Raw genomic sequence first — 12,010 nt, 5'->3', positions numbered from 1 at the left:
ACGAGAGGCCACCTGGTGGCCCCGAGAGAGGCAGCTCATCGCTGGACACTGCTAGTGAAAGATGCCTAAGTAATGAGGGGGCTCTTTCCCCTCCCTGTCCATTACCCCTGAGGGGCATCCACTTTCTTGCTCACCTCTCCAGCTGCATGCTCTGATCCCCTCCAGAGCATACAACAATGACTTTGTCAGCTCACCTTACATATGCACAAAAGTGCTGGGCAGTGATAGGACTCCACCCTCCACTTGGGTTTCTGCTGACATTCAGTGAAATATTCTTCCACTCCTCCCCACCTTGCACAACAGATTTCCTGTTTTGAACTTGATCCAGACTGGGGACAGCCCTGCTACACCTGTTAACACACTCAGACGCCTGTTTCCTCCTCCGTATTTGTACAGCTTTTTGTTGCCTCGCCAGATTTCCCTCTTAGCTTGCAGATCAAGTTCCATAACAGAAGATACCATGCGGAACCGGTAAACTAAGAAAAAGGAAGTTCGCATTTTAGAGTTAATTTGAGTGAAAACAGGGCTCTGGTTTGTTTTACCAGGTTTTGCCATGACCTCTGAGCTAACTTTTCTCCTCCTCCACAGCAGGATGGAAGAGAGGAGAGGAAATCGGCAGACACAGGAGCCGGAGTGAGAAGGCCGAGCCCACCATGAGCCCGGTCTTCCCTTCTGCGCTTTAAGAGCCAGCAGCAGGTGAAGTCGCTGGAGAGCAATGGCTCTCTTCACTCCTTGGAAGTTGTCCTCGCAGAAGCTGGGCTTTTTCCTCGTGACTTTTGGCTTTATTTGGGGTATGATGCTCCTGCACTTTACCATCCAGCAGCGGACTCAGCCCGAGAGCAGTTCCATGCTGCGTGAGCAGATCCTGGACCTCAGCAAGAGGTACATCAAGGCTCTGGCGGAGGAAAACAAGAACGTTGTGGATGGGCCGTATGCTGGGGTCATGACTGCTTATGGTAAGTGCTACACCTTGGGGGCTGCTCCACCCAGCATGGTTTTGCTTGCAAAGGACCCCAGAGGCTCTCAGACTTGGTCTTGTCATGGAGTGAGTGTGCCCCTTGCCTTTGCCTTAGTGGCAGTGAATTGCTCACAGAGGGGCACTTTTAGAAAGTGTAAGCAGTGTCCTTTGGGGGTGTCTCGGCTCTGGTAGACACAGACACTCAGCCCTGGGAGCAGTGGGGCAGGCAGTTGCATTTTACTGCTTGTGTTTGCAGCCAGCTCCTCCTCTCTCAACACATTTCTGGATTGCATGATCTCATCTGGGAGTATGTTTAGGAAACGTAGAAAAGTATTCTCATTATCTTTCCCTAAACAAAACTTAATTAGAACTGGTGGGTTGAGGTAAGGAGGCTGGGGAGGAGTGGGCCATAGATGCCAAGAAACACAGAACCCTGTGTGCCTCCCTTGGCCAGTACACAGGACATTAAGGCCGCCTGCGGCTAATAGCTTTAACCTTTGGCTTCTTCGGAGATTATTGCTCTTGTTTCTTGCCCTTGTCACTAAGTGCCCTGCTTGAAAAGAACTCTTTTTGTACTTTTTTTTTTTTTTTTTTTTTTTTTTTTTTTTGTAGATACTGTAAATCCTTTTTGAATGAGGTTGAGTAAAAACAAAAAACACATATAGAATTTAACTTATTTTTCTTTGGCCAAAAGTTTCACTTAATATAAAAAGAAAAAGTTGAAAGTTGAGACCAGCAAAAATATAGTAAGAAAAATAAAATCACCTAAATCTATGCTAGGAAATAAGCGCAATTAACATTTCATTGCAGATCTTTCTGATACTTTGCATATGCAAATAAAAAAATACAGTATATACAGATATATAGAGAAACAAAGTACTTACAAAAGCATGAATACAAAGCAAAATTTGCAAGTGAAATTTGGATCATTGTGTTTCAGAGAAGCCACTTCCTTGGGTTGACACATTGTTCAGTGACAAGTCTAGTCATTGGATGGAGACTTCGGTGGCCTCAGAGTTTAAGACCCTGAGGTAAAATGTAAATGATTTAGGAGATGGGATTGGAAAAGGTTGGTATTCCATCTTGGGACCCAATCATGTGATTCCTGGAAATGTACAGCAGTAGGCAGAAGTTGGGTTCAAACACAGAAAATCATGTTCAGCTATATATATATATGTTTGTTTGTTTTTAAGGATCCAGAAAATTTGGTTAGCTTTTACTATTGCATATATATATATATATATATATATATATATATACACACATATATATATATATATATATATACATACTTTTTTTTTTTTGTAAGGAGTAAATGGTTGCTTTTAACAAAATGTGGAGATTTCTTTTTTAGTGTCTACTATTTGATCACACTGTCTGCTTTAAGATTAGGCCTTGGCTCTTAATATGTCTACATAAAATACCACTTTTTCTGATCTAATGGATCAGAAATAATAAAAGGAGACTCCATTTGAAAGCCTATGTTGAAAAATAACAAGGTTGTTTTTAGAGGGTGCATTTTTAAATTACTTGTTGACTTTGATCTTTTATAATACAGGGTGAGGCAAAAGTAGGTTTATAGTTCTTCATATGGAAAACAGTATAATAATCTATAATAATAAAAGCATAACATGCAAATCGACCAAACGACTGAACAAGTAGAACGACCGTCTGGACGACTGCGCTAAGACACGCACTGGTGCCAGGCCAGCCAAGAGGGTGGGGGAGACAATTGGTTAGAGGTCCCCACCATCACCCTGCAGAGGGAGGCCCAGGCCAGCCAAGGAACCGCACCCACACCTGTCACCCACAAAGGGAAGCAACTGGTGGCTGGGGAGGAGGGACAGCACTGCCCCAATGGCAAGCAGTGGGAGTTGTGGGAGCAGGGCCAGGGCCAGCTGCTGGCAGCTGGAGGACAGCAATCTCTGATCTGCCTTGAAAGACTGAGTTAAACAGAAGAAGGAAATAAATAAAGCAGATTGTCACCATTGGTACTACCAGTGTGTAATCAGTATATAACAAGTAAAACACATGCTGTTTTCAAGTTTCTGGTTCAGTGTATTCTATGTTGGAGGAAAGGCGAGTAGTCGGTAGTAATTTCCTTCTTCTGTTTAACTCAGTCTTTCAAATGTTTTCCATGGGAAGGAGGAAGCACATGAATGGTAAATATAGGCTTTCAGTTTCTCCAGTTTTTGTTTCTTGTGCCCTGCTAAATATTTCACAGGGTAGGTTTCTGCTACACTCTAAAGCAGTGGTCACACCGGTGGTCTGTGAGGTCTGAAAGGTTGGCAACCGCTGGTCAAAAGGACAGTGATCTGGTCTCAGATTTTCAGCCTCCCAGAGATGTTACTGTTCTTTTTTGTTTTTTAAAGAAAGTTACCAACCCTCCCCCCGCCCCCCTCCCCAAGTAGTCTGTTAGAATTTCCGCCACCTTATATACTTATAATCATAGGACTTTGGAGCTCAAAGAAACTTTAGAAATTATTGTTTTCTTCCTTCCTTTTTAGATGACCCTTAGCAAAGTAATTCTCCCCCCCCCCCCCCCAAAACCCACAAAAAAACAACCACAAAGGTGCCATAAGCAAGTCTTAACTCACACTGCTGTTTTCTATCATCTAATCAGTTTGACATGTCAATCAAATGGTCTTTGGAGCTGAGTTTCTGTAATTTAATTGGATTGTGCTTGTGTGCTTGAGGCATTGGGATCATCACGTGGTGAGATCCTAAGTCAAGGTTTCTTTCTTCAGCATCAGTGACATTTGGGCTGTATAAATTTTTGTTGTGGGGGGCTGTTTGTGCATTATGGGATGTTTAGTATCATCCCTGGTGTCTCTACTCACTGGACACTAATAGCACCTCCCCAGTTGTGACAGTAAGAAAAGATCTCCAGATATAGGGGGACAAAGTGCCCTCACCCACCTTCGAGAACTGCTGCACTTAGGGTGGGAACAGCAAACACTGTCTGCCAGCTTCTTTTCTGGGAGTTCTCAAGTGGATAACTGGTTTTTGTTCTTTAAAAAACAGTAGTATCTGATACCAGATTATTATTGATTTATTAGAATCCCTGACTTGAGATCCCAGAGCAGCAGAGTTTGGGTCAAATTCAGACCTCTGCCTGTTGTGCAATTAAGATTTTATTGAAACACAATCTCTCCCATTTATTTGAAATAACTGAAAACCAGTTTTTATTTCACATAGCATGTAAAACATGCTCACTCCATCCTTCAGTAGTGACCATAGTTCATTCTAAAATACTCATCTGGTTTGGTTTGTTCTTGACTAAATAATTCCTCAGGACTCCCATAGTCTAAGGCAGCATTTTCAACCTTTTTTATCTCATGGCAACACATAAATTAATTACTAAATTCAGTGGCACACTAAAAAAATCATTTTTTGCCCATCCGACAAAAAAAAAAGGGGGGGGGATAATGTTGATTCATTCTTATCGAGTTGGCTGGTGTCATTTTTTATTTGACTATCTAAGGGGAAAGAGGCCAGTATCCTAACCAAGTAGTCAGGTACTGCATGTTTTAAGAATTCTTCCAGCATACTGGTTGAGAATCTTTGGTCTAAGACATGGGTAGCGTCTAGGAACTCAGCACGACCCTTTTTGCTGCACTCTCAATCTGCTTTTGAGCTACAGTGTCAGAGCTGAATTGTTGCCACTGAAATGGCAAAGCCTAACATGCTTACTGTCTGATCCTTGGGCAAAAATCTCAACCCCTGCTCTGGACTGTCCTGGGGTCAGTCTTTCTGCCTACAGGATATATTTGGTGTCCTCCAGACTCTTCATTTTTGCATTTCAATTCACTAAGACATCTTCAGGAGGTACCAAGTCTAGAGTTGAGTGGTTGGGGTATGGGCTTGGAGCTAGCCAGTTGGCTTTGCCCCATTGCAGCTGTTGGCTGGGGCCCTGGTGGCAGGAACCACTGTGGAGTGGGATGTCACTCCCTGTCTGCCAGGTCAGTCTGAGGTGTCAATGAGGTGCTGCCTGCTGTCAGTTAAGTTTGACGGGGTCTCAATCCACAGAACTTTCAAATAGTACCTCTCTTTTTTGGTGATTTGAAATGAGATTTTTGAACTTTTGAGATTTAGTGATTCAAAAGTGGTGACTGAAAGATGTCCCAGCAGCCTGTGGAATAGTGGGAGCATTCATTCTCGGTGTGGCTGGCATTTCCGTGGGTGGCTCTGAGAGGAGCTGGAGCCAGAGCCCTCTGTACGCCAGCTTCACGGTGTCTGTGCCCCAGCCCAGCAGGCAGGGCCATGCCTGTCCATGACTTCAGTGGATCTGCGTCATGAGCGGTGTCACTCGCCCTAGTCAATGCCGTTTTTGTTTCTGAGGTGAGCTGATCTCTTTCTCCGATGGCCTGACCCACATTCTGATCCCCAGTGGTCACCTCTTATCTAACAGGACAGGCTTGGTCCACTTGTGTCTCTCAGTAAATGGAGTGGAAACGTGGGGTGATCCACCCACCTATTAACCCTGCTCTTTCTCCTCTGCTTGCTTTGCTGTGCTCTGGACTTGTCACCAGCTCAGGCTGAGGTGGATGTGCTTCCCCATACCCCAAGATCCCATTTTCCTGCTCCCCTTAACCTCCAGGTCTGCACACCTGCACTCCTGACCTGCCTGCTCTGCCTTGTCTCCTGTCTCCTGTTCCCTGCATTTCTTGGGCCTAGACTGCCCCCTTGATTGACTCTTATCCACCAAGCCTGGCACTTTGGGGATGTCTGTGCCATTGACTGTTGCATGCTAGTGCCCTTGGAGTTTTGTTGCGATAGCCAGAAAGAGCTGGGCAGGTCCCTGTTCTTGTGGAGGCTGTGTTCATATTGGAGGCAGAAATAATAAGACCATATCAGATAGTCAGAAATCCCAAGAATAAAAATGACCCGGGAAATGTGCCTTTTTTTTTTTTTTTTTTTTTTTAATGGATAAGCAGCTTTTATTCCATGTGACTTTTTTAAAAAATATATTTTATTGATTTTTTTTGCCCCCCTCCCTCCCTCCCATGCATACCCTCCCTCCCCAGAGTTTTATGTCCATTGGTTGTACTTATATGCATGTACACAAGTCCCTTGGTTGATCTATTATCTCCCCCAGATCTTTCTCCCCTCCCCACTGTAATTTGACAGTCTGCCTGTTGCTTTACTGTCTCTATATCTGTCTCTTGGTTCATCAGTTTATAATGTTCTTTATCATCCACAAATGAGTGAGGTCATGTGGTGTTTCTCTTTCATTGATTGGCTTATTTCACTCAGCATGATGTTCTCCAATTCCATCCAGGTTGCTGCAAATTATGAGAATTTCTTCTTTTTTATGGCAGCATAGTATTCCATTGTGTAGATGGTTTTTGGATCCAATCATCTGCTGACGGGCACCTAGGCTGTTTCCAAATTCTGGCTATTGTAGATTGTGCTGCTGTGAACATAGGGGTGTATATATCCTTTCTGATTGGTGTTTCTAGTTTCTTGGGATATATTCCTAGAAGTGGGATTACTGGGTCAAATGGGAGTTCCATTTTCAGTTTTTTGAGGAAACTCCACACTGTTCTCCACAGTGGTTGCACCAGTCTGCATTCCCACCAGCAGTGCACGAGGGTTCCTTTTTCTCCGCAACCTCGCCAACACTTGTCGTTTGTTGATTTGTTGATGTTGGCCATTCTGACAGGTGTGAAATGGTACCGTGTTGTTGTTTTGATTTGCACCTCTCGGACAATTAGTGACTTTGAGCATGTTTTCATGTGAAAAGTGAGTTTATTAGTGAAATAGCGAGACAGAGAGGAGGATATTCCACAGCAGCCTAGATATGATTTTTTTATGAGAACTTAGGAGCTACTTAGGATGAGAAGGTCAAAGAAAATCTCTCGCAGGAGGTGACACCAATGAGCTGCTGGGCAGGATGGGAAGAGGGAGGTTGAGACAGAGCGGCCAGCAGAAGGCAGCATGTGGTTCTGGCAGGGGCCTGCGTGTGCACTCCATGCAGAACAGGGGCTGCTGCTGCTGCTGCTGGAACAAGTGACAGGAGTCTGTTGGCGAAGGCAGCAAACAGGGGCCATGTGGGCTGTGGATCTCAGTCTCATGGGAAGGGAGGGAGGTGGGGGTTTAGTTCTTGTGGCAGGGCTTGGGTCTATTTTCTACTGTTACCTCCAGGGGAGTGCAGGGGGTGTAGGAAGAAGTAAGTACTTCTGTTTCCTTGAGGTGGAGTTAGGAGCAGGGTGGGGCTTAGGTTGCTGGTCAGGAACATGGTATAGTAGCTGCCTTGGGCCTCAGGTGACCCTGGTTGGCCTGGAGGTGCCCATTGTCAAGACATTAGCACCATTTTTGGTTGGTTCTGCTCAAAAGCCAAAGGGAAGCCCCTTTAGGAACGTGGGCAGGGCTGCCTGAGGTTCCTCCAAAAAGGTACCCCTGCCCCGAGGTGAAGACCTAGGCCACCTTGTGACAGTCAGACCAGCACTTCTACATGTTCCATTCCACATCTCCTACCAGAAAGAAGAAAAACTTAAGTTGCATTCTATCATATAGAGAAGAAGGGTTTTCACTGCTTTCTTTTTGCCTCTTCTGCAAGGTTTTTGGAGGGCTGGTTCATGTGGAAACCAGCAGCACCAAGGCAGAGTCTGTGCCCCGAGGGCAGTGCTGCTCCGGCCTGGAGCTGCAGGAAGAAGAGCCAGCTGCTATGTGTGTCTGTGCAGGCCGAGGTTGCTCCGTGGTGGCATGGCTGGTGCAGTTACAGGAAGGGCTTTGTGCTTTAAGAAGCTTGGAACCAAAAAAGGGCCTCTCTGGGGCTTTTCCAGTGATGCTGCTGTGGTAGAGTCAGCCAGCCCAGCATCCCTCCCTCAGCACCCTCTGCCTAGCATCCCTGCCCAGCCAAGCAATCCCCTGCCCAGCATCCCCAGCCTGGCATCCTAGCCCAGCCCAGCATCTCCTTCTCAATGCCCTCAGCCCAACACCTCCCTGCTCAGCATCCCCTGTCTAGCATCACAGCCCTGGGCCAGGATGAGGTCACAAGCACACTAGCTAGTCCCGGAGTGCAAGAGGACCTGGGGGTTTTAGATAGGAGTGTAGTCAGAATGTGGGTCCCTGGGAGGAGCCAGAGTCTCATTCTTCTATACTCTTTACGACCTACCGTGTTTCCCCGAAAATAAGACATCCTCCAAAAATAAGACCTACTTACAGGTTTCTTTCTGAGTGAAATATAAGGCATCCCCCCGGAAATAAGGCCCCCCTAGGCTAAACATGAGAGATTTGGTCCACTGATTCTGAAAGAAATGGAGTTATAAGAAATTCACCAGGAAATTCAGGAATTGGATTGTTATGATGATGTTCCAGAAGATGATGACATGATTGTCATTGAATAAATGAGTAAATTCTTGATACTGTAGGATTCACAGTTTGTCTGTTTTGAGTTGACAACTACCGTACTACCGTACAATATACAGGTAATAAATTTCCTTTATTTTCATTTAACAATAAATGTGTACTGTATTCTTCTTCGTGGAAAAATAAGACATCCCCTGAAAATAAGACCTAGCGCATCTTTGGGAGCAAAAATTAATATAAGACACTGTCTTATTTTCGGGGAAACAGGGTAGACTGCTTCCTCCATGCCACTCCACTTCACGCCCTGACTTCAGAAGGGAAAGAGTGTGTGAGGCCCCAAAGCCGGTCTTCTCACTGGCCGGTAGCCCAGCTCCTCTTGCCTTGCTCTGTTTTGATGGTCTTTTTCTGTCAGGACTGTGCCACCCTAAAGAGCTGGCTACCCTTCTCCTATCTGCCTGGGCAGTGCAGCTGTCTTCCAAGACAGGCTGTGTGGTCTGGCTCCGCATTTTCCTGATCGAGTCTGCGCTGCTCCTCCTCCCCCAACAAGCCTCTCTCCGGAAGGTCTGCCCCCGCTCCCCCTGTTCTCCCTCAGCAGTGGGGCCCAGGCCAGTGCCATCCCTTCACTGAAGCAGGGTCCCCCCTGCTCCATCCTCACTTCTCTCATCACTTAACTACCTAGCCTAGCATCCCATGCATTGTATTTTGTCATCTCTCTCCCTCACTTAGAATGTAAGCTCACAAACACAGGGATTTTTGTCTTATTTTCCCCCCAGGGGTGAGCAAGTGCTTGGTGCACAGAAGGAGCGAGGCGTGAATAGCCTCATCCCACCCCCATCAGGACTCTGTGTACCACACTGTTACAGCTGGGGCTACTTTGAAAGTCAGAGCAATGTTTTCAGTGAGACAGGAAACGAGAAGAGATTCCCTGTGGATTCCATGCTTGGGAGGCTCCAAGTGGCTATTTTGCAGGATCCTGTCATGGGAACCATTGTTTATGCTGGAAAGCAGTTAGAGATGTTATTTATTTTAAATATTTTAGTGATTTTAGAGAGAGGAAGAGGTAGCGAGAGAGAAACATTGATGTGAGAAACATGGGTTGGCTCTCTCCTGTACATGTGCACCCCGCCCCCTCCCTGTCCCACCACCAGTGATCAAACCAAAACTCCGTTATGTGCCCCAACCAGGAATCAAAACCACCATCCCTCAGTGCACAGTGCATGGATGACACTCCAGTCCACTGAGCCGCACCAGCTGAGCAGCCAGGACTAGAGGGTGTGTATATGTGGCTCACGTAAAGGCTCCTTACTAGATAGGTGGCCTCAGGCAAGGCATTGATGTTTTGAGAGCTTTGTTCCTCTTTAGTAAAAGAGAGGATATAATATTACTTATCTCTTAGGGTTGCTATAAGGATTGCTTGTGACAAAGCTGATTAGAGCGCTTGGACTCATAGAGTGTTACTGTGAATTATCACTAACCCCAGCCTGCACGCACCTGCGTCTGTTACCAGCCAACCAGAACTGCTGGGTAAACCTGACCTTGTTGATTCACTTGAGCCTGGGCTTCAGGAAACTACTTATGTGGCTGCCTTTGGGGGATGAGGCCCAGCCAGACGTGGGAGGAACACTCGGCCCCACAGGAAGACAGCGTGCCACCCCCTCCGACAGGCTCACCTACCAGAAACTCCTGCGGCTTTGAGAACTGCTGCTGCAGGGCTGAGAACTGCTGCTCTGGCCTCCAGAGAGAGGCTGTTGGGCTCCTCACTGGGCCCCTTTCTAAAACTGTGTTAGCTCCACAGAGTGACTGGCATTTTAGAAACAGGAGATGTGATAGTTATTGTCTTGTTCAAAAGAGATGGCTTCCTCTGTGGGCCTTGAGATAAGACGAGTGAGGAGGGCATAATAAGGGGCAGTTTCTGCTATGGGTGGTGAGCTAGGACTAGGCTGCGCTAAGGCTGCCCTTTGCTTCCAGGGAAGATGCACTGGGGTAGGGAGGCAGGGTTGGGAACTTGGGCAACAGTGGGCTTGATCCCCTAGAGCACATGTGTCAAACACAAGGCCCGCGGGCCAAATCCGTCCCGCCAGGCCTTGCAATGTGGCCCGCACCGCGCTGTCATCACTGCACTCCGCTGCGTTTCCATCACAATGACAGTTTATGACTGTTCAGTAAACCATTCGGCCCGCGATTTAGGCTGGATTTTAGATTTTGGCCCCTTCTCTGATTGAGTTCGACACCCCTACTAGAGCCTGAGTCCTTTCCTCTTCTGTAAGAGGGCTACAGTGCTTGTCCTACTCTGCAGCTGGCTAGTTAGGAAAATTGGGAGAACAGCCTCCATTCTGGATATTTATAGATTCCATAAAGCACTTGATATCATAAAAAAGAAAGTACTCCATACCCCCAAACCCAGAAAAGGAGAATGGAAGAAAAAAAAATACTCACCTCCAAACCCAGATAAATTTTGATTTTCTTCTAGTCCTTTTTTTTAATTAAAAAAAAAAAATGCAGAAATATGCATGTATGTGTGGATTTTTAAAAAATTATTTAAATAATTTTTAAATTTATCTTTTTTGTATTTCTTCATGCCATTGGGTATTTTTAATGGCCATACACTTTTCCTTTCTCATCCATCCATTCCATAAATAGGTATTGAGCTTCTGATATTAATAACTAGTGGTAATAATCAGGTGACAACACAGATTGTTCTCTGCCTTCCTGGAGTTTCCAATCTAGCGATTTATTCCATCATCTGAAGAAAGGAACATCATGTAATTTAATCATTTGGCTGGGTGTTTAGTTGGGAAATTTCCAGCCCTTATCTATAATAAATGTCACTATTCTGTTTTAGAACTAACTCTGCTTTGAATGTCCTTATACATAATGAGTGGAGTGTATTTTGGTCATTACTACAACTGCATTCTCTTTCACAGGAAAGGTCACTTTAAAACTAATTTAAAAATATATAACTGATGAAACCTGATATGCCTGGCAGTCGAAGGGAATGAGAGGTTGGGGTTAATTCTTTTATCATTAGCACCTTCCTTTCTCATTAATGCCTGTCTTTGCTGGGTTCTCTGGAGCCCAACCTGAAGCAGGTCTGTTGTTCACACTGTCTCTCTGGGGCAGCCGGGTTGCAGAGGGATTTTGATTGGGAACAAGCACTGATGCAAATGATTTTTGGCAGTTCAGGCGAGAGTCCTTGCTCATTATGCAGTGGGTTCTGTGCCAGGAAATCATGGCAGCCGCACCTTGATTCTCATCCAAGGCTGGGCTAGGATCCTGGACATGTGGCTTCTGCAGATTCTCTCTGAGTGCCCTAGGGATGGGCTTGGCTCCACAGGTAAGCCTGAGGGACAGCAGGCTGGAGGAGCACTGCCTTAGAAACATGCTCCAGGGTTTGGGGTGGGACAGCATGGAGGCCCCAAGCACAGGCTTTCTTGATCACCCCTCAAATACTGTTTGACTTAATGATCTTAGAAGTCAGAGCCCACTGCCTGTTTTCACAGCTTCAGCTAATAGACCTATAAACCTTTTCCACTCGCAAGGCCCCTCTTTGCACTGAGGTCCTGTCTCCTTGGGCTCCAGCTGTGGAGGAGAGTGTAGCAGGCAGTGGTATCCCCTGGGCTGTCCTGCTCAAGGACGCGGCAGCATCTCCCAGCCCCTTTGCTCCCCTCTTCCCCCGGCCCAACGTCTTGGCTTCTTGGAAGGAAAGATGTACAGAAGCCACCAGGTCACCTGTTCTGT

At 46.1% G+C, this 12,010-nt stretch overlaps 1 protein-coding gene across 4 annotated transcripts in view; it reads left to right on the top strand.

Moving 5' to 3' along the window:
• The window catches only part of MGAT5 (alpha-1,6-mannosylglycoprotein 6-beta-N-acetylglucosaminyltransferase), a 353,237-nt gene that overhangs the window by 150,876 nt on the left and 190,351 nt on the right, over nt 1–12,010 (top strand). For 2 of the 4 annotated variants that reach the window (XM_045575220.1, XM_036422130.2), the window contains one exon: nt 592–956. In XM_045575220.1, coding sequence (XP_045431176.1) covers nt 716–956 — 241 coding nt within the window. In that variant the 5' untranslated portion in view covers nt 592–715. Of the gene's footprint in view, nt 1–588; nt 957–12,010 lie in introns of all 4 variants that reach the window. The other 2 variants (XM_045575219.1, XM_036422129.2) reach the window with 1 other exon arrangement.

This window comes from Pipistrellus kuhlii, unplaced genomic scaffold (assembly GCF_014108245.1).
Source record: "Pipistrellus kuhlii isolate mPipKuh1 unplaced genomic scaffold, mPipKuh1.p scaffold_m20_p_7, whole genome shotgun sequence".
NCBI classification, from domain to species: domain Eukaryota; kingdom Metazoa; phylum Chordata; class Mammalia; order Chiroptera; family Vespertilionidae; genus Pipistrellus; species Pipistrellus kuhlii.
The sequence above is the reverse complement of the archived record's forward strand: the minus strand, read 5'-3'. Positions and strand labels throughout refer to the sequence as shown.